This window comes from Pundamilia nyererei, unplaced genomic scaffold (assembly GCF_000239375.1).
Source record: "Pundamilia nyererei isolate P.nyererei 1_Seehausen unplaced genomic scaffold, PunNye1.0 scaffold00027, whole genome shotgun sequence".
Classification (NCBI taxonomy): domain Eukaryota; kingdom Metazoa; phylum Chordata; class Actinopteri; order Cichliformes; family Cichlidae; genus Pundamilia; species Pundamilia nyererei.
This window is the reverse complement of record NW_005187428.1, coordinates 4,250,991-4,273,834: the sequence shown is the minus strand read 5'-3', so window position 1 is coordinate 4,273,834 and position 22,844 is coordinate 4,250,991. Positions and strand designations below refer to the sequence as shown.

Here is a 22,844-nt window from a genome sequence, read left to right as displayed (position 1 = left end):
GTCTGGTAAATTTACATGCTTAAAAAAAAGAAGAAATGCAACAAGTGAAGGAGCTGTGAAGAGTACATGTAAGACAGGGAAGAAGGGGGGGGGGGTGGTAGAGCACTGAGCATCGGAGAAACATTTGATGACATCACGGAAAAGGCAGTGTGAGGGTGCATGCGATTTATGGGTGTTTAGGAGCACAAACACGGTGAGAGACAGGAGCAGAAACTCATATGCTTTCACTCTCTGCTCTCAGTCAAAACATGTGCACTTGCCCCAAGCTGGAACACAGCTCACTGCCAAATGCTGCTTATCCCTGTGCTGGCATCTATCGCCAAAACTCATGTGGCTTGACTTAGTGCCACTGTTTTGTACCATTTCATCTGCGCTATTTGTGTACCAAGCAAGTTCTACCAACCACGTTCCCTTTGCAGTGTGGAAATGGAAAGCTGTTGGCAACATGCAGCAAACCCCATGACCTGTCATCCATGACGAGGATCTGTAATAGTACTACATAATGATGCTATGTTTGTGACAGGCAGTACATCACAGCGTGTTAATATCTGTAAGTAAATGCTGTGATGGAACGGGCTGTCCTAATTGGGTCATAGAGGTGCAACTGTGCTTCAGATTCACTGGCTCTTTGGCAGAGAGAGGTGAATGTGCAGATGTCAATGATCATATGTAGTTCAAATTTCTCAAGCTTTCAACTTTAGACATAGGATGAGGCGGCTCTGTGAAATTTACATTTTTTTGGGTCAAAATTTTGTGCAGTGCTTTTATCGAGAGATCGAGGGATTTTCAACATAGCGTTTCTAAATATACTAGTTTTCTTTAGAAATAATTATTTCTATCTGCACACAATAAAAGAGCAGAAAAAGAATTGTCTCACAAAGCAGGAGATGGATATAGAAAGTTATCACAGCATTTCCAGATGAACAAGAACTGGAGTGAGAAGTATCATCAAGAAATTCAAAGAGCCACAAAGTACAGGACAAGCCTGGCAGAGGTAGGAAGTGAAAGATTTCAAAGACTCTGAAAGAAAACTAGTGAGAAATGTGTTTGAAGACCCCAGAACAACTGCCAAGACACTAGCGAGAGACGTAGCTAAGTCAGGATCTGTAGTCTCAAAGAAGACAGTCACCAGAATCCTGCACAGGAATGGAATGAGAGCTTGCAGACCAAGAAGAAGAGACACCCTAAAGCCAGACTGAAGTATGCGGGCAAACTGGAAGCGCTACCTTTGGTCAGATGAGATGAAACTAGGGTTTTGTTTGTGTGTAAAATAATGCAAGGATCCAAAAACTAGGATTTTTGGAAAAGCATTTTCTTTTCATTTTGTGACCTTCAGACACTCGGCCACTTCTGTCTTTGGTTCTCAGTGATTCCGTCTTCTGTACAAGTTTGTGAATATTCATTTCATTTTAGTTTTTTGTGCCATTCCTTACTTCAGTTAAAATTATAATAGCATTTGTCGACAAATAGTAAAAAACCCAGATCTTTTTAGTTACCATTAAATATTAGTGTCATTTAGAGCAATATATTATTATATATCAGGAGAAAATGTAATCATGTGCATGCTTGTTTTATTAGATGCGCTTACGCCAGCATCCAGCCCATCATCGGTTGTTTACGGCGTGGTGGCTGGCCAGGAGGAATTGTCATCTTCATCCACATCACTGAACCTGGAGTGCCGAGTGTGTTCTGACCGCGCCTCGGGCTACCACTACGGAGTCCATGCCTGCGAGGGCTGCAAGGTGAGATAAAGATATATGTAAAATAAAGAAGAAGTGCTCTGAGAGCGCACACGGCAAGGCAGCTCACTCTCTGGACAGTATTTACTTTTAAGAGAATTGTGTTGTATTTTTTTTATACATTCATTTTGTTTTCTTCGGTCTTTTTTAAATGCACTTAAAGACGTTTATAGTGCTGTAAAAACAAATGTAAAGTGCAGGCTTTTGTTATTTTCCTTTTTGAATTTAATATGCTTGACATACTCAGATTTTGAGTGTACAGTATTCCCACGCCACACCGCGGTTCACGTTTTGCGGACTCTCTACAATCCCGGATTTATCTATAAATTTATATCACGGGAATTTTGTTAAATCGCGGGTTTCTGCAGCCTATAGGTATACTGTGCCGCTGCACATACAAATGTTTTTAAAATACGTATGGATGTATCTCAAAAGTGTTTAGGAGGGTAGAAAAGTTTTATAAGAGTGTGCGGAGGGTTTTTATGGTTTTAAATATATAAAAATAATAAAATAAACATGGTTTTTACATTCTAGAACGTAACCCCTCGGATAATTGCGGGAGTACTGTAATAGTTTTTTCATATGTGCCTACACTACATGTGTAGCATTCATGCAATTGTTGTAGAAAATTCCTTTAAATGTTTAATAAATAATGCAATGCTAACAAAGTCAAAACTTCCTTGGCGAATGTAGCTATTGTCGAAAAAGTGGTTCTGTCATTATGCTCGATAGACTTCATAGGTCCTTTTGCCAGATGAGCGCACTCATCTTTTCACCCTATGCCCTGCTTAATCTTTACCACCAATATCCATCCAATCTCCTTCCCCATACGGCACCCTCAGTGAGGCACAGAAAGCCAGCTTAACCCACTTTAACCAGTTTTAAAAGAGTAAATTATTTCTTATTTTTAGGTATAACACTAAAAAAAGAAGGAAAAGCCAGACTGAATCCAGGTGCAGTGTGTGTCTTGTGACTAATGATGGCTTATAACAACATCGTAAATGTCACATTTGGCCTTTACACATAGTTGCTTATTAGTCATTCAGTTAATTGTTTACCAGTTGTTGAAGAGGAAACCAAGGCCGTCTTAAGATAAACTAGGGGTCAAAGACGGTGTGACTTGAGATGTTTTTCAGCTACTGCTGGCTGTCACTTACTTCAGGTAAACGATCTGGAAGACGTGGCGATTAAATCGGGGGACGTCTGTACTTCTGCGCTCTGTAAATACACTTAACTTAGATGTGTCAGCCAGTGATAGAAGTGATAGAAAAACTCAGATAAAATGGAATAATCATGTTGCGTGACTGTAGATCAGTGCTTTGATACAGATGTATCTGTAGTAGATGCTACCTGAGGTCAGTCCACAGGTCAGCCAGAGTTGTTTTACAGCAAGTCTTAAGGCTGTAAAACAATAAATCAAAGGAATTTCTCCGAAGTCAAGGTAAATTTGTTCAGCCTATACCTTTAGGAAAAAGTCATGTCAGTGCATATCTATAAGAGGTGGCCTGAAAGTACTAAAGGTTAATGTTAAACCCCAAACTTTGAACATGAGTTGAATGGGAGAAGTCAACATTTCTTGATCATAACCAGAAAATCTAGAAATTGTGCCTTTAATTACAAATTTAAACAGCGTTATCCTCACGTTCTCTTAAAGCACTCAATAACTGAGAAATGATTATGTAGAGCAGGAGTTCTCACATTGCTGATGACAGCTGTGAGAAGAAAGTGAGTCCTTCTGTCACCTTGTATAATGAGCTGAGTGAGTGACTGATGACAGTGAAAGGGTTACTGGGATGTGGGAAAAAACTGTAGGAAGTATTCGAGAAACTTAATGAAATTCTGAAATATGGATGACTAAATATGCCACAATCAAAGTTACAGTTGAGGAAAAACAGCAGTAGTTTAGCCAAAATTAGAAAAAAATATGAATGAATGAAAATATGATTTTTACTTTGTTTAACGTTGATAAAGGTTTTTCTGTTACAAGCTACTGATGATTGCACAGCCAAACCATGGAATCGAAGTCTTTATTTCAAAGATGTAAGAAAGAAGTGTTAATTTACAAAAGACATAAATGAACATGAAATAAAAGAAAGCTATCATATTCACGTTTCACGTCAAACTTTTAAATGTCTCTCTGCTGTAACACAGCTGAGTGAAAATGACTCATTAACAAGACTCTGTAGGACTTGACTGCATGCTAAATAAATTTAAGTGTTTAGAAAATTGTATTTCTAAAAATACTATTATTGTACCATGTTCATTCACTAATGAGCTGCTGTAACATGAATCAAATGACTGAATTGCCACTTCAGCATGTAGTCAAGTTTTTCTAATGACCTACTAATTTTATTAAGGTGTTCTGCAGCAGGGACACATAGAAAAGTTTCAGGACGCTGGCCCTCGAGGACTGGAGTCTGACACCCGTGCTTTAGGTCATTATATGCCAGGGGTGGGTAACTCCAGGCCTTGAAGGCCAGTGCCTTGCAGGTTTTAGATCTCACCCTGGGTCAGCACACCTGAATGAAGTGATTAGTTCATTACCAGGCCTCTGAAGAACTTCAAGACATGTTGAGGGGGTAATTCAGCCGTTTGAATCAGCTGTGTTGGATGAAGGACGCATCTAAAACCTGCAGGACACCAGCCCTTTAGGCCTGGAGTTCCCCCACCCCTGTTATATGTGTATAAGTTTTCATTATACAATCAAATCTATACATATATGTGCTAAATAAATATACTTATCGAATACACAGGCTTTTTTAGATTAATATATATATTAGTGCTGCCAGCGTTAATCTCATTAAAATGACATTAAACGCCATAACCGCATTAACGTGGCAAATCTCTGTTGGCGAGTTACTGCGGATCGCCCCGTGCGTGGGGCTTCACGGCGTCAACGTGTTAAAATATCTTTATATATATATATCTGTATACACTGATCAATAATTATTTAAATACACATAGTATTTTAAAGCATTGCTTTTTATATACACAAATATCCATATTTAATGTAAAGCATGACCATTAAGCACCCTGCCTCATCCATATACTGATTTAGAAGTGCTTTTTTTTTTTTTAAATATAATTTTTTTTATTTGTGTAAAAATAAATTAATTAATAAAAAAAATAAGGAAACAACAACCATGGAAACCAATAGTTGTCAATAATTTTCTTACAACGCTCACACACACACACACACACCTGTTTTTGTTTAGTTCTTCTCTGATGTTTGGTCAGCGATCAGTAATAGAAACATGACCCTCACCAGTCAGGACATGGCCAAAGCCGGCATGCAGCCCACTTGAGCGAATCTGAATTTCTTTTCCATCACCGAGTTATTGTATACCTGTTTGTGTGCCAGTGTCAGGCTCAGGGTTAGTAGGTGAAAGTCAGCCGGTGTTGCGAGCTCACATGACTGTCACACGTCTGTGTATTCTTGCTCCGTACGTACTTTAGCAAACTGATTGACTGAGTTTTGGATGAAATCTTTGAAGCTTGCTGTTAGCAAGTAAAGGATAAATATGTTATGAAGCACCTCCCCAGGACATTTTCCTACCCTTCGATGAACTATAAGTGCTGTTTGGTCCATCTGTTCCTTACCAAAGTTAAATATTGCTTTGTGTTAAGGTTGTGTAAACAGAAGGAAACTGGTGGTATTGCTTTGTGAACAAAGAGCTGCTTTTCCCATGATTATCGTCTTAATACAGTGGGGAGACGATAATTTTATTTCTGAAACTGGCTGCTGAACGGCTAACTTTATTAAAAGTAAAATGTAAACTTTACTCTGTTTTATTTCAATTTTTATGAACTTTCTCAAAGAATACTTCACTTTGTGTCTGAGCAGTCTGGTCAAATGAAAACACGTTTGCTTCATGTGAGCACTAATTACATTTCTTATGTTCTTTTTTTTTAACCCCTCCCCTCAACCCCCCAGGGTTTTTTTCGCCGGACCATCCGTCTGAAGCTGGAGTATGACAAGTGTGAACGTCGCTGCAAAATCCAAAAAAAGAACCGCAACAAGTGCCAATACTGCCGCTTCCAGAAGTGCCTGTCAGTGGGAATGTCCCACAATGGTGAGTCCTGGGCAGTGCTTCGAGCTCAGAAGCACACATCCACACGTCTATCTTGCTTGTTACTTGTAAACACAGACTACTTAACAGAGTAGCACAGTTGTGCTGCTGCCAGGGAAGATTGAACAGGCACGTACCCACATAATTAGCACAAATAAGCCATCAGACAGTTGGGTGTTCAGGTGCATGTTAAGGCAGGTCCCTAACTGACACCTAATTCAGGCGAATATAGATTTATATGTCGTCTTCATTTAACCTTTGGACAATTTCCACTCTTTTTATTCAGAAATAGACCAGAAACAAACCTGCAGATGGAAGGCACGCCCGTTCTCTGTCTTGGCAGTGCTAGTATCACATTGTATTATAATTACATTGGCTGAAACTGCTTGACCCATTTGGTGCAAATGTGCAAACAGGAAGGGAAAATCACATGACCTTGTGCGTCCCTCCACCCGATTTTTTTTATTTTTTATTTCCAGCTTGCAAATACTCACTAATAGTCAGATTTTGTGCAAATTTAGCACATGGAGAACATCAGGAGAGCAAATTATTAAGAGTTTAAGTGGTTCTCACTATTGCTAATTTATCACCGTTACTAGTTCGTTGAACTTCCGCATAGTTCTATTCACTTGGACACTGAAAAGAAATCTTGTGTTTTGCAGCAATAACCTCTATTTCTGTCTGTGTGTGAGGGGAGATATGCATGTTGGAACACAAGGATTTCACAATTGGAGAAGCTTAAAAGATTCCCTCCTTGGTGTGGGCTGTCTTTCTTTTAAATACAAAAATATTGTGTGAAATGATATTTACACTCAAAATATAGCACGTCATGTTGACCCTGGGCTAAGGTCATTGTGCTGATCGAAAACATGAGTGTATGTGTTTGTATGAGTGGACTTCTGCTAAAGGTATCAATGCAGCCAGTCCGTGCACACAGTGTGCAACAGCTTTGATTTCTCTCTGGAGAGATTGATCGAATATAGCCTTCTCTGTTGAGATATAGTTTAGGTTACCCCTCCTCTTATGGTTTATGTTATTGACTTCATTGAGCAAAATGTAAGCGAGTACAGGAACTTGAGGGTATGTGAGACCGTCGCAACCTTACATCCTGATCTTTGGAGGTGTGGTGACACCAGAGGACCACAGCACGGCTATTTTTGTATGTCTCTTTGTATCGATTTAGAGTCATTTACAGTAGCCACAAGTATTGCATTTTATTTTATTTTTTTAAATTTCAAATGTAAACCGATCAGACATTCAAAGTTAAAGCGTCAACAGAAAGGTGAAGAAGTTTAGAATAAAAATGGTTACATTTACATTTCAGTCTCAGCATGTAGTTTATGTAAAAGTCTTTATTTCCAAAACGTAATCGAAAAAAGGACTGGTACACCGATCAGGCAGTGATCAGACTCATCTGTTAGTGGGTGGGATATATCAGGGAGCAAATGAACATTTTGACCTTGTAGTTGACATGTTAAAATCAGGAAAAACGGGCAAGTGTGAGAATTTGAGCAAGTTTGACAAGAGCCGAATTGTGATGGCTAGATGGCTGGGTCAGAGCATCTCCAAAACTGCACCTCTTTTAGTGTGTTTCCAGTCTGCAGCGGTCAGTATCTGTCAAAGGTGATCCATGGAAAGAACAGTGGTGAACCAGTGACAGGATGATTGACGCACATGAGGAGTGAAGGATCGCCAGTGTGGTCCGGTCTAACAGACAAGCTATTGTAGCTCAAATTGGTGAAAAATATTTAATGCTGATTCTGATAGAAAGGTGTCAGAATACACAAATGAGTCAGGGATGGGCAGTCAGATTTTTTTTGTCTTTTGGGTCCTGCCATCCATGTGGATGTTACTTCACGCATACCGCCTACTTAAGCAATACTGCAGACCACGTGACCCTTTCATGGAGGCGGAATTCCCTGATGGCCTTTTTCAGCAGGATAATGCACCCTGCCACAAAGCAAAAATGGTTCAGGAATGGTTTGAGCACAAGTTTGAGGTGTTTGATCCATGGAGGCCTCACCTCTCAGCTTTGAGGACTTAAAGGATATGGTGCAAACATCTCGGTGCCAGATATCACAGCACACCTTCAGGAGTCTTTCCCTGAGGAGCCGGGCTGTTTTTAGCAGCCAAAGAGGACCAAGACAACATCTAGGCAGGTGGTCATAATGTTATCCTTCATCATGGTATATAGTGCTTTTCTACTCTAAATGAACACTCAAAGTACTTTTTAATACAAGCTTCATTCACCCAAAAATACACACATCGCACTTTTCTTTACCCAAACACTTTGTTTCTAAGCATTGCAACAGCACAAAAACTCTTTATTAGCAAAAGGGACTGAAAGTTTTCTCAAATCCAGCAACTTATTTCCTCACGCATTTCATTTGCTGACAAGACGCAGACGGCTCAGCAGACTGACGGGCTGACCCCTGCCCACCTTCAGCTCCCTTCCACGCTTATCCCCTCATACTGTTGCTTAGGAATTAGACTTACACGAAGCTTAGCATCAATCACTTCCTCACATCTTAATTGGACTTGGCTCCTGGCCAGGCGCCCACCGTGGAGCTTTACTAGCTTCAGATGATCCATCCACATTCTGAGCAGTAATCTAACGGGCCCTCGTGCTGCCTGCCAGCTCAAGGTCTCATCCTTTCGCAGTCCTCTTCAGTATGCTCGGATTCATTTTGTAAGCAACCATCAATAAATATCTGATGTTTTTTTTTTAATGCTTTTACGGGCTCATAAAAAACAGGCAGTTAGTACAGCTGGTCTCCTCACACAGACGTGCAGATTTGTGTGTGAGTAAAACAGCTTGTGCACATTTAAACTAGTGAAGAGGGGTTGGAAATAGTTCACCTCTAATCTCATTAGTCAAATGGGATCAGACAGTCTGAGCGATGCCAGCATCCTCTCATAGAGAAATAGCGCTTATTAACACATGTTGTTGAAGAACGTTTCAAGCAGATGTTGCCCACTTTGTAATTTGTGCTAACTTATGTCATTACTGTAATGCATAAAAAGTCCATTTGCCTTTCAATGGCAAGCAGACATGTTTACTGTCTCTTTTTTTTCTTCTTATCCTTGCACAATGTTTCATATAGCACAGGATATTTCTGATGCACTGAAAATTGTTACATATTTGACTGAACCTTCTATGGTAAAGTGTTTTTCCTGACCTTTTAAACTGTTTTTGTTGCTGTAGATTTATTGTACGTGTTCGGGCATAGCGAGATGTTTTGGCAAAAGCCAGGGGAACTAAATTGACTTCATGAAACAAGTCTCTTGTTTCTTCGATGTTTGTACTTTCATCCGGCTATAAGCCACTGAATTTAAGCTGGCACTGAGACGGGCAGATACAAGTTAAATTACATCTTTGATTGAGCTCAGCATTGGACGTTTATGGTGTTATCGTGGAATGTGTTCTGTTGTGTTCAGCTATAAATGCCGTTTTAACTTGTCCATTCCATCTGTGTATTCTCTTCCACTAAATTCATCCTGTGCTTGTATGTTATTCAAGAGTCCCTTCTTTAGAATACAATATAAGGCTGTCTGCACATCCTCTGTGGTGTTTGGCAACAGATATGCTTTCTGCAGTACTACCATATTAAAGTATTAGCTTTTTGAATTTGCAGAAATTGTTTATATTTTCTGGATACATTTAATATTTTGCCTTCATTTTTAAGTTTGCTTGAAACAGTTGTATTTAGCAAGGTGCTTTTACTGGAACTGCACTTGGTGTAACTGAAATAAATCTATGACTCGACACTTTTATGTCACCACAAAGTCATCTCCATCTCGCTGTGTGCTGTCCGCAGCCATCCGGTTTGGTCGGATGCCCCAGTCAGAGAAGCTCAAACTAAAGGCGGAGATGGTGACGGTGGACAAAGAGGTGGAAAACCCCCAGCTTGCTGACCAGAAGACCCTGGCCAAGCACATTTATGAGGCTTACCTGAAGAACTTCAACATGAACAAGGCCAAGGCTCGATCCATTCTCATGGGCAAGACCAACACTGCTGTACGTTGATTAGTGAGTAAAGTAATGGGTTGGTGAGTGAAAAGTGTCGCACATGTGGACCTCATATTCGCACGTTCTTCCATTTCCAGCTTTTCCTCATAGTGCGAGGTCATGTGGTTTTGTAACTTTTAATTTATTTTTTCATGTCTCAATATGACCTGGCAATCGCTCCCTTAGAGATTAGACACAGCCAGCCAATGACAAAAATAAGTTGCTCAACCAGCGGAGCAATTCAGCACACAGGATGGGCAAGGACTTACTTAAGCCTGTTACTTAGCCTTTCACTGTGCATTTCCCTTAATGTGTATGTTCTTTTTATCACCCATTCCCATTCACCCTAAAAGCATTCCCCCCTCCGATGTGCTTCTTTCCTACTGAGGGGGATAAAAAGCGGGGGGCTAGAAAAGGAGAGGTTCATGGACTGCAGCCCAGAGAGTCTGAATTCCATGGATGGATGTGTAGGTGTAAAATAGGTCAAGAGGGACAGATCGGTCCAAGTGCTCATCCAAGTTCAGGCACAGATCTTATCCACTGCTTCAAAGCTCCTGATGAACAAGCAGAGTGGGTAGAAAGTACTCAGTGACTGATTATTGTTTAACCTACCTTTGCTATCGCAGCGCTTTTACACAACTCGTAACTGCCCATAAAAGTCTTGTTGTAATCTCAATAATGTACATCTCAATAAGTCTCGTCAAATTTAACTTTACTCATACAGAGACTATTAAATATACATGTGTGTATATATATGTCTTGATCTGGATACAAATGCTTGTCACTTCAACCCAGGCCTAAAGGTCTCACCAATGAGTAAATAGCAAGTTTCTGCATTGTGAAAACTTTATAAGTGAAGATTAGTATCCCCCCCCTGCTTTGACGTGTTACTCCACTGCAGCGTCTTCTGTTTAGAAAACAATTCAAATGATTGCAATGCCAGTACACATTTGTGTAGTTCATGTGGCAAGCAGTGATATAATATAAGGACAGTTCCTGAAAAGTGTATCGTGTGACAAATTGGAATCAGCAACAAGTTGTGGAAAACACTAGTTTTGCTATTTCACTTAAGAGAAATAGAAAGACGCTTTTCAAAAGAATTCCACCTATTTAGTCTTTCTTTTAATGCATCACAATAATAATTCTAGCGAGTTTTACTCAAAAATATGTTGTGCTCAAAAAGCAGAGTATACACGCTTTGACTTCTGGAGCTGTGAACCTTTTTTGATCTTCTCCTCATCTGAACCTCCGCTATCGAATCAAGGAATGTTAGCATGACGTAAAAGTACAAAATTAACCACCTCAGCGTTGTGTTGCGCATACCTTCCCTTGTTACTCTAGCCCACAGTTAGAGCAGCATTCATGAGTCAGAGCTCCGATGTGCAGCAGCAGGTGTAAAGCTGTTCATCGAAATGCTGTAACTTGTCCTCTGTGGGAACAGTGACATAACCGAAACACCCGTTAACTGCCCACGATGCTTTTGTATGGTTTCTGTACAGGTACACTCACTGTAAACAGACCTCTTGACAGGGCACTGGGCACAGTGTCAACATTTAAAATTTTAGACATTTTGAATTCAACTCTGTGTTCATGCTGCATTTCTTTGAGCTCTAACTGTGCCTTCAGTTGTGGATATTGTGAGTAACATCTAATTTTTTTTTTTAATTGTCTTGGTCGATGATTTCGTTGTTGTGACAATGCTTCTTGGAAATAAATTTTATACTGTTGGAAAGCCTGTTTGTTTGCCCAACAATGGCGCCAGAAAATGACAGAAAATGCATTTGTGGGTTGCGCATATGAAAAACAAAAAAAACCCCCAAAAGCCAAATCTTTACGTTCCAGATTTACTGCCAAGAACAGTTGTTACAACAAAGAAATAATTGATCAAACACAAATTTCCTTACTTTTTGTGCGAGGTTTATAATTATAGTTACCTACAATCATATATTTCTTATTTTTCTATATAAATATAATTGAATTCAGCAGAACTTCAAGCACGTAATAGTGAGCTGGTTTTTTTCAAGCACCGTAACAGCTCTGACTCAGGGCATGGATATGGGACCTCTGTGGGTGTCCAGCGGTTTTTGGCACTAGAACATTGGCGACGGATCCTCTGGGCCACATGTCCCCGCTTGGTTCACTCGGATTTGGAATTAGTGGAATGTGTGCATCAGCATCTAAGTTTAAGTAAGTTTTAGCTGTTCAAGTAACTTCCACATGAATTCAAGCATTGCGTTGTGATGAGATGATCACTGTTGCACTTTGTGCCTGTTTGTGGGTTTAATGATGTGGCTGGTGTGTGTGTGTAGCAGGAAAATGAAGGACAGTACGCGTGTCATCGCGGAAACAAAACATTCAGATGTCAATAAGGGCTCTAGGCTTAGCCTTTCCTCTCAGTGAAGATTATTATCTGTAAACACTCCAGTCAGTCAGTTATTCACGTTGGCAAGTTTGCTGAGTCGGCATGTTCCATGTCAGGTCTCGTCTGTCACGAATCGTCTTTTGTTAACAGGCCAAAATCCCAGTTCTCGCTTCTATAACCTGTGTTGCATTTCAGCTGAGACACATTTTTAACAAAGCATTATATTTTTAGTTTTATAGTGACGTTTATTTCCCTACCATCCACAGCCTTTTGTCATTCACGACATGGAGACCCTCCAGCTGGCAGAGCAGACACTGGCGGCCAAGATGGTCGGCTCCGTGGGAGCGATGAAGGACAAGGAGGTGGAGGTTCGGATTTTCCACTGCTGCCAGTGCACGTCGGTGGAAACCGTCACGGAGCTCACAGAGTTTGCAAAGTCCGTCCCCGGGTTCTCGAGCTTGGACCTCAACGATCAGGTGACTCTTTTGAAATACGGAGTGTACGAAGCCATTTTCGCCATGCTCGCCTCCAGTATGAACAAGGACGGGCTTCTTGTAGCGTACGGCTCGGGCTTCATCACCCGGGAATTCCTCAAGAGCCTGCGTCGACCGTTCAGCGACATGATGGAGCCAAAGTTCCAGTTTGCCATGAAGTTTAATGCGCTGGAGTTGGACGACAGTGATCTGGCTCTCTTTGTGGCTGCCATCATCTGCTGTGGCGGTGAGGAAATTTGTTGCATGCATTCTTCAGTATCCTATAAAATCCTTTTTACATTACAAAAGATGATGATGTTTCTCTCATTTTCATTTTGGCTAGACCGGCCAGGCCTGGTGAATGTGGCACACATCGAGGTGATGCAGGAGAGCATCGTCCAGGTCCTGCAGCTCCATCTGCTGGCCAATCACCCTGATGACACTTTCCTCTTCCCCAAGCTGCTGCAGAAACTAGCTGACCTGAGGCAGTTAGTCACTGAGCACGCACAGCTTGTGCAGGAGATCAAAAAGACAGAGGACACCTCACTGCATCCGCTCCTGCAGGAGATCTACAGAGACATGTACTGAAGACTTTGGAGGTATAACCACAGTAGGAAAACAAGAAACCATCTCCTTCTGAGCGGGGACTTGAAAAGAAGAGGAGACGTCCACATACTGGGTTTGAACCACTTAACCTCTGACCCTAAAGGGTTAGCTTTGGTGTCTGTCCAGTGTAAGGGAACCTAAAGGTGAAGAAAAAGGAGGCTGATGATTCATTTGATTTGACAAAGTGCTTTCCACTTCATTGTGTGTGAACCTTATCAGGCAGAAGAATCATGTATGCTAAGATACTTTGTACAGCTGATTGAGCCCCTGTCCAGACACCACTGAATGCAATCTCTGACCAAACTCTAAATGTTCTTTTTTCCATATTTTTTTTAAAACGTCTGTAAGGTCACCTCCTTGGTGAAACCCTGAGGTAACCCTAATTTGAAGAACAAAAGTGAACTTTATAATTGCCACTCCAGCCGATTGTTTTACAGCAACGAGCCATATGCCCGAATAACTTAATAACAGCAGCAATTATGCAGTTTAAATCAAGGCAGCTTCTCCTCAATTGGCTACCAAAATGTGGCCGGTTGAGGAGCCAGTGGTTATGAGCACACCAGCCCGCCACCGTGATTCTCAAGCTTTTCTGTGGAGTCACGTCCTGAACATAACCATTTTATCTGTACGTCATGTCCCCGAAGTCATACTTCTTAATGACACAGTAGAAATTGCCATCATCATTATTATTATTTAATTTTAATATTCTTAACAAGAAATACGACTTAGTTCTTAAGTTGTCCACAAACTGTACTGGGAATGCTATTTTTTATTTTTTTTAAATTAGGTAGCAGTGCCCAAAGTTCAGACTCACTGTGTACATGCACCACAATGCACTGAAGCACAAGCATGCCTGTGATATGTTAATGTGACACTTTTCTAATGGAGGTTTCAAAGGACAAAAAAGACATACACAGGTGTTTAGCACTCCCTCCTGATGTGTGTTCTGGTATTAAAGGGCTAACACTGTTATTAACCACAATACAACTCTGACACGGGCGACACATGAATTCACTCAGCGAATCTCTCTCTCTCTCTCTCTGTTATTGTGTTTAACTGTCTGTTTGGTCCTCATAACACACGTGTTAGTTAAGATTTAACAATCTTATGTGCACATTTTTCCCTGATGAAAATGTAATTGTTTTTATTTTTCCCAGCTAAGAGAAAACCACAGTGATAAGGCCTCATTGGTGAAACATCTAGTTTGTTAGTTGAAAGGTTGTCACACTTTCATTTGTTTAGTTTTCTCTGTGAAATCACTTGGCCAGTTATAGAAGACAGTCAATCTGGACGTATGCAGGTAAAAGAAAAATGAGTCTGTAGCCCTTTTCCTACTCAGTTATTCTCTGGCTTTTTGCTATCTAACAAAATAGGCACATTTCCATGTGAAAGTGCCGCTCCTGCATTTTGTTGTCGCACTGCCTTCTAATATAAAATACATACGGTGGACATCAGAGGACCTATGTTAAGGGAATGCTGAAAACATGCATAGTTTTCTGATAGTTCGGATCATACACATCTGACTCTCTGTGAGAGGGCGCTACTCCTTTTCTGCCTCATCACTCACACTGTCCTGAAATGATCATTGAATTCAGAGAAATGTTCCTTATGTTTGTAACACATCGCAACATCAGAGCGGGCTTTACATAACTGAAGCTTTCACACTGACTGCTCACCCCAGCTTTTAACTCTCGTGGTAAACAAGGTACTAATGATGATGGACTTTTGTATTCGTAAGTTGGGTGAATACTTTCAGATGTTTGAACATTTACAGTAAATGTAGTTATGTACTGTTTTTTTTTTTCTTGGTCTAAATGCGTCATGCTTGTCTTTGAATCAAATCGTATTTTTATACTGAAGTATGAATATATATATATATATATATATATATAAATATATAAATCTCACATGTGTTTAGTTGAAATGGCACAGCTGAAGAGTACATTGTAAATAGACTTAAGGTGTAACAGGGCAACTGGTAATCTGCATATCCATAGATCAGAATTTTTGAAATGGAGAGTCATCTAGACCATAATGTGCATTCAGTTCCTTCAAGTTGCACTTCGTTTATCTGTCGAATTAAGCACTAGAGTTTTAAACTGCAAGCATGCGTGGTCTGCGCAGGGCTACACTAGCTTACACGTTTGAGTGGCTAGTTATAAACTTGACCTCTGTGACCTTTTGATTACCATGAAGAGTAAAAAGGAACAAAACATTTCATAGGAAATGTGAAGGCACAGCTTAGCACTGATCATCCAGTACTAATCCCTTCTTCTAATGCTTTTATCTCAGGTTGTACATAAGAAAACAAAGGGGGTAATATATGCACAGATTGGGGGGGTGGGGGGGTCACATAATCTCTGTTGGTTTATAGAGAAACTGAATGCACTCATAATGTAATTTGCCATTAAATCACATGCTATAGCAGTAAATGTGTTGCAGTAATGAGAAAAACACGTATATTGTTTTACAATTCTGATCTCATCGTGCTTTTTCTCTTTGTTTTTGTCTGACTTTTCTCACTCGCTGCTATATTGTACTAACTTACCAAGCATTTCTTATGCCATAAGTAGATTACTGATCTTTAAACTGCCTCTACTTGCATATATCTGGTCACAGAATGTCAGACCCACTTCAGCGCAGCTCAGTTTTTAACCTTGCAGATTTCCTGGGACTCGCTTATCCCAGGTGTGCTCGGGGAAAAACCACAAACCTGTGTGTGCCTTAGTGTGTGCCATAAAACACCAGATTTAAAAAAAAAATAAAAAAAAGTTTCTTGCGCACACACGTGTAAACTGTTGGCATCTTCAGCTAGATTTAGCTGTTTGTGACACAAAAGGGTCCCACAGGCTGGAAAATAATGTCACTGTACATTCTATACAATGTGCACCCTTCTGGGCAGTAACAGTGAAGGATTTGCTTTTCAAAAATACAGACTTTTTAAATGTTAAACATTTAAAAAAAAACTGCTAGAAACTTTATCAACAAGGCAACTTAAAATGTCAACAAGATGTCATGTAAATTTGCAAAGTCAGCTTTCCCTTAAGAATGTTTTTTTGTGTGTTGAACTGTCAAGGGACTTTTAAACTTTTATCAGGGAATCGTAGTCTTCCTTTGTTGAACTAGCTCAGGATATAGGACAGTACTGTTTTCCCTTCCTCGTTCACTCTGGAGTGAGTATAGAGTGCTCTGCCTTACAATACGCATACACCAACAACAATACAGATTAAGATTACCTTTATTTTTGTTTTTCCTGAACTGAAAGAAAGAAAAGAAAAACTTGGGCTTACTTGGGGCAGCAGTTATAGGATTTAGAAACGTGATTTTTTTTTCTCTCCTGAGTTAAACTTGTTTCTGTGGCTGTAGTGTCATGCAGAGACCATGGAGTCTCCCTTTTGATGTGTCGTTAATGTGTACTGTGGCTTGATAACAATACTGTAAATGTTTGATGAATGTATATTTAGTCATTTAAACGATGAAACAAATTGAGATTGAATGGATTTAAAAATAAAGTGATTTTAAAATCTGCTACGTATCGTGTGTTCAGACTTTAGTAGGTAACGCCAGTCAGTGCAAGTTATTTTTATTATAACATTACCTTATTTACTTTTTATACCAGAGCTAGGTTTCTAGTTCAGATGCATCTTTACGACACCAAGATGTGCGCATACAAAACCAAGGTGCCATCAACAAGACTGCTGAGGGACATTTAACCACATATTAGATGAGCTGTATGTATACTTTTGATCCTGTGGGTCATTTTAAAACGGGTGACTCCAGCAAACTGGTAGTCCAAACTGCAGAACCCTGGATTTGCTGCTGAGCCTTTTCTTTATGCCCAATTCATCCATGACTGTCAACCTTCCCGTGTGACAAACACCATTAGTTCACACAACGGTCATTGGCCTGATCTCCAGTTATGATGAGACTGCATACAGAGATAAAGTGCAGAACCTAATGGCACGGTGCACCACTAACAACCTCACCACACACACACTGTCTCCTTGGTAGCAAAACCAAGGAGATTGTGGTGGACTTCAGACCGTCTAAGACATAGGTGTCAAACTCTGGCCCGCAGCCTAATTACATTTGGCCCGCGAAGCCATACCAAATTACTATTAGAGCTGGCCTACTGGTATTATACAGCTAATATATATATTGTTTAGTATTAAGCGTTGCTTGTTCCATATTCAGTTTTCCAGCAAAACTTATTTGAGTCCATAAGAAAAGATTCATTCCTATATCTGGAGGAAGATTTTTTTTTTTTATAAATATTAATGTTATCCCGTGACTTTGTTCCAGTTTTGAATTTTGGCCCACTGTGTAGTTGAGTTTGACACCCCTGGTCTAAGAGAACAGACACAGGTCCTGTGTACATCAACAAAGAGGCTGTTGAAAGAGCCTATAACTCTAAATTCCTCTGTGTGCATATTAAAGATGAACACTCTTGGTCCAAGCAAAGTCATTTCGTTGTTTTGCTTCCCTGCGCATCAGAGGGGGAAAATAGCTCAAAGAAATCATTAAAAGTCCAAACTGACCACAGCATTCATGCCCACGATAAGTATATGTAAACTGCGGGTAGTACACCCAAGCGTTTCCTTGAGAACCACCGCACCAGAGGGCGCTCTGCTCCTACCAAACGACCCAAGCTTCTACTCAGTTCCACCTCCGTGTTCTTGTCACATTGTCCAACATGGCTGCGTCCATGGTGGGTATCTGCTGTTATGTGTGGCGGCGTGGCTCTTGTAATCTTCTCGGGCCGGCCACTCTTTGCCTCACACTCAGGTCTAAATTTCACTCTTCTTCTTCCGCGCACCACGGGCTGCTTCTCTCTCTGCACAAACGCGGCGTTCTGAAAGACTCATTCCCAGAAAACGCAGCCCAAGAGCAGCTCCCCCGGCTGCTCCAGTCCGGTGCTCAGACGGTATACTGCGGATTTGACCCCACAGCCGACAGTCTCCATGTGGGGAACTTGCTCGCTCTCATCGGCCTGCTGCACTTCCGAGGCGCCGGACACCATGTGATCGCGGTGCTCGGAGGAGCCACGGCACAAATCGGAGATCCGAGCGGGAAGACGAGCGAGCGGGAGCAGCTGTCCGCGGACGTGGTGGAGGCGAACATCCACAGCATCCGGGAGAGCATTCAGATGATCTTCACCAACCACGAGCTGCACTTTCACGACGGTTCCAGGCCGCTGGGAGCCGTGACTGTTCTAAACAACCTGAGCTGGTATAAGAACTGGGGCGTGGTGGGGTTTCTGTCGGAGGCTGGAAGACACTTCAGGATGGGCACCATGCTCAGCCGCCACAGCGTGCAGTCCAGGCTAAAGAGCGCCGAGGGCATGAGCCTGACAGAGTTCACCTACCAGGTGTTCCAAGCTTATGACTTCCACCACCTGAACCAAATATACGGCTGCAAGATTCAGCTTGGAGGCACCGACCAACTGGGCAACTTGATGTCTGGCCATGAGTACATTCACAAGTAAATGTTTTTCCAAGCCCACTACTGTTACAGTACTGGGCTAATTAATTCATAATTACCTGTCCCTGATAAGCCTGCAGTCCACCTTTTGAAGCAGGACTAGGCTATTTTTGTGTGGATAAACCCTGCATGTATTTCAGACTCCATTATAAAATCTGCAAATTCACTATATATTCTTGATCATTAGATGCACATACATCAAATTGTTTTGAGACATTAAGTTCTACACCCAATTATACCACCAAGATGTTTTTGGGTTGGGGTTGTTTTTTTTTTTGCCTGTCTCTCTACCAACCAAATCACACACATGCCTGCCAGATTTACCCTGAAGGCTGCCTTGAAACACTGAAAATGTTATTTTTCTCCAGAGTAAGCGGCGAGGAGGTGTACGGCCTGACCATCCCGTTAGTTACCAGCACTGTCGGGGACAAGCTGGGGAAAACTGCAGGCAATGCAGTGTGGCTCAACAGAGATAAGACGTCACCCTTTGAACTCTACCAGTTCTTTCTCAGGCAGCCTGATGCCAGTGTGGAAGGGTATGTGGAAGTGAAGGCTGATCATGTTTGTTGAGTTTTAATGAAAGTGCAATATCCACAAACGTCTCATCGCAACCCTGTTTTTATCCGAAAGTAAGTATTCGGTGCACAGTCATAGGATGCTGAGGTGTACTGTGTGGGCTGTTTTTTTTTTTTTGTAGGTATCTGAAGTTGTTCACCTTTCTGCCTTTGGCAGAGGTAGAGAAACTGATGGAGCAACAGAGAGAAGATCCAAGTAAACGCCTCGCCCACAAAAGACTGGCTGCTGAAGTGACAAAACTGGTGCATGGAAAGGAGGGCCTGGAGACTGCAAAGAGGTTAGAATTGATCTGTGTGTTTATTCCCCTAAATTATACATTTTATTTTCTTGAATCCTCATCTAGAGCTCTTTTACGCTGTAACTTCTTAGAGTCAAAGTGCATTGTGTTTAGAACAGCAGGACTATGCTCTGCCAAAAAGTGGAAAATGTTATGCCTGCAGTACAGTAAGAGGAAAGTGCTCATTGCTGTAGTCTTTGTTTGCTGTGGCTGCCCATGTCCTCTGTCTTCCATGTGGACAGAATGGTCATATTTAATGTCGTCATTGCAGATGCACCAATGCACTTTATCACAGCAGCGTGCAAGCCTTGGAGGAAATGAGTGATGAGGAGCTTCAGGAACTCTTCAGGGAGGCACCTTTCCATGAGCTGCTGTTGGAGCCGGGGACAACTGTTATAGATGCCTGCCGCAAGGTCGGCGCCATCCCTGAGGGTCCCAGAGGGTAAGCACCCCAGTTCTCCTTTATCTAAATGCGGTACCAGAGTGGTATGTAGTGCTTTGATAGAGCTTGTTAGTGTGAGCATACATGCACCCAGAGATCCACAGTGTAATCTTTTGTGTATGGTGTGTAATGCAGTTTCTGGGAAATAGAGGTGGGGGGATTGATCCAAATGTCGATAGCACCGATACCAAAGTTGGTATTTGTATCAGAACGAGAGTAGCAAGATAAGATCGATACTTTGTTTCTATCCTCCAGCCCGCTGAATTTTGTTAAGCAAATAATTTTTTAGTAAATGAAGCTAAAATCTTCAATGAAAAACATCTGAACCTTTTTGAGTTGACTGTCACAGCTATTTTATTTCTATCCTGTAGAACACAAGTGCTGAAGAGTAGTGTTTTTTTGCAGCAGGTGCAGGAGTTTGTGGTCTCTTTGTTCTTCAGTGATAACGCTCACAGGTAGCCACAACAACTTCTTTGTGTCCGAGGTGTAACGATAACACCCAGTCACGATCACGCAGTCAAATTTCATAAGCTGGTTTCCTGAAAGAAAAAAAAAAAAGAAGCATTGCTTGTGTTAGCTGGGTTGCAGCTGCCCCTACAGCCTGTAACCATGTAACAGTTTGATGTGTGCCTTTAGTGCAACGATAGCAACCAGTCACATTCACGCCGCCACATTTCAAAAAGCTTCTTTTGTAGAAAACAAAAGCGTTTTCTTTGATTCTAGCTCTGCTGTCATGTAGCTACAGCCAAGATAACTGCCACATCTAAGGTGTATAATGTAGCAACAGCCCTGCAACATGTAAACAGTTAAATGTGTCATAATTATAGCTTACCAGCATAAAAATGTCATGATCAGATTAACGTATTTTCAAAAATGTTGTTGAAAAGTACGTTGTTTCCTTCTTCTGGCTACTACCCAAGCCATGCAAAACTGCAAAATGAACCCAAATCATCAGCCCTCCACCGCCGTGCTTGACAGTCAGTATGAGATGTTTGTGATTTCCTGTATTTGGTTCACTCCAAATGTGAAGGTCAAGTATATATCCACATTGGTCGTGTTTATTCAAAGGACAGCTTGCTTGTTTTTTAAGGAGAGAGGAGGCTTTCTTCTGGTAACGATTCCAAATAAGACTTGTTAACTCTTTTCTAATTGTACTATCATGAACTTCCGCATTTAAAAATGCTAACAAAGGCCTCTACTGTCTGTGATGTATCTCTTGGGTTTTTTGGAGTTTCTCTGAACATTGCATAGTCTGACCTTTGCTGGGATGTGCACTTATCTGAGGATTGATAGCTCCCTTGAATGTTTCCGAGTTGTGAATAATCATTCTGACTGTACAGAGATGGAGTTGAAATTATTTGACCTTATGACCTTGTTAAAGCCACTGCTGTCTTTCCTCCTTGGCACTATGTTAACATGTGCCCGAATGCCTCAGACCAGTAAACTGCCAAAACCTTTATAGAGGTGCTCACACTTGTAGATCAGTTAAGTCCATTTGATTAGCAGCTCCTGGATCCTCCCCACTCTCTAAATTCCTGTGGAAGAATACAGGGTGTGCTTTCTTTTTCACATGACTTTTAGATTTTCTTTTTCAAGATGAAACCCTGTCCTAACTGATGGTGTAAATGTTTGTGTGCAGGTATCAAATGGTTTCAGATGGAGCAGTGTGGATCAACCACACACGTACAGACAACCCGGAGCAGGTACTGATCCCCAAACTCCACATCCTGGCTAATGGACTCACGCTGCTCAGAGTGGGCAAGAAGAACTTCTACATTATCAAGTGGCTTAGCCTCTGACGGTGCCTTATCAAGCAGGAGACCACTATATTATAATGGACTAACTGGGAAGGTAGGCGACTACACCTCAGCAGAGTCAGGAAGGATCATTTCCATTTTTTTGGATATAAATATGTGTATGTACAGATTAAATGTTTATTTAAAACATTTCTATTAAAAGCGTTTGATATCACGATTGCTTCCTGGTTACTTTGTATGGACATTGAGAGGCGGTGTGATGACCACTAGGGGGCATCATTGCCCCAGAATTAATGGTGGCCAGCCAGCAGCCACAGCTGCAGCACATAGCCTGCTGTGACCTCTTAAGTAAATAATTGCTCACAGTAAAATTAAATTGCATCATTTCTTGCAGGTTGCTTGCTTCTATTTTAAGCAAATCCAATTTGTTTCATCTTGATCAGAACCTGAGGCGAGCATCTTTTTTGACATCACTCTTGTTTTGGGGGCTTTTTTTGTTTGTTTTTTTCCCCTTCAGTGGAAAAGTGTAAAACTTGGACGATAAAGAAAAAGAAGCTGGAAAAAAAAGCTTGATAAATTTAAAAACAAACAGTACTTTTGCTTGAAGATCACATTTTTAAATAGAGCCTTATATAAGAAACAAAGAAGTTTGGACTATTATTTTCAAATTCAATTCAAAGCAGGAATTTGTACATTATTGTTGACCTGACTTGTGTTGAAAGCAACACATCTGCTCATTTTTAGCAGATTACTGATCCCTCCTCCTTGCAGGTAATGATCAAAACATTTAATCTAGTGTCCTCAATATGAGAGTCAGTGTAAATTTAGAAATCACTGCTTTGCACTTTGGCACACCCTGCCTACTTTTTTCCAGATTAGGGTTAAAAACATAAAATTAAAATTTTCCATATTTTTCTTTTTTTTTATTGGTAATTTCTAATGGGATCTGGATAACGCTAGGGATTTGTGCGGACCTGCCAAGTTTTTCCTGAGGTGTCGGGGGAAAAAACTTTAACATTGAGTACTTTCGGCTTCTTTTTTTTTTTTTTTTT

The 22,844-nt window shown here is 41.0% G+C and overlaps 2 protein-coding genes across 3 annotated transcripts in view; both read left to right on the top strand.

Moving 5' to 3' along the window:
* The window catches only part of pparab (peroxisome proliferator-activated receptor alpha b), a 40,019-nt gene extending 23,232 nt beyond the window's left edge, over positions 1-16,787 (top strand). For both annotated transcript variants that reach the window (XM_005728195.2, XM_013909575.1), the window contains exons 3-7: positions 1,579-1,742; positions 5,674-5,812; positions 9,628-9,827; positions 12,447-12,900; positions 12,997-16,787. In XM_005728195.2, the coding sequence (XP_005728252.1) occupies positions 1,579-1,742; positions 5,674-5,812; positions 9,628-9,827; positions 12,447-12,900; positions 12,997-13,241 (1,202 nt within the window). In that variant the 3' untranslated portion in view covers positions 13,242-16,787. The remainder of the gene's footprint in view (positions 1-1,578; positions 1,743-5,673; positions 5,813-9,627; positions 9,828-12,446; positions 12,901-12,996) is intronic.
* A 1,089-nt stretch (positions 16,788-17,876) lies between these two features.
* yars2 (tyrosyl-tRNA synthetase 2, mitochondrial) lies at positions 17,877-21,955 on the top strand. Its single transcript, XM_005728194.1, has 5 exons — positions 17,877-18,740; positions 19,109-19,276; positions 19,438-19,593; positions 19,865-20,035; positions 21,675-21,955. The coding sequence occupies exons 1-5, from the start codon at positions 17,953-17,955 to the stop codon at positions 21,832-21,834; spliced, it is 1,443 nt and encodes a 480-aa protein (XP_005728251.1). The 5' UTR covers positions 17,877-17,952; the 3' UTR covers positions 21,835-21,955.
* Positions 21,956-22,844: the final 889 nt, after the last annotated feature.

Coding starts and splice junctions, on each gene's coding strand:
- yars2 (XM_005728194.1), top strand. CDS start 17,953: ATGGCTGCGTCCATGGTGGGTATCTGCTGTTATGTGTGGCGGCGTGGC. Junction 18,741..19,108: donor GGCCATGAGTACATTCACAA/GTAAATGTTTTT, acceptor ATTTTTCTCCAG/AGTAAGCGGCGAGGAGGTGT. Junction 19,277..19,437: donor CCTGATGCCAGTGTGGAAGG/GTATGTGGAAGT, acceptor TTTTTTTTGTAG/GTATCTGAAGTTGTTCACCT.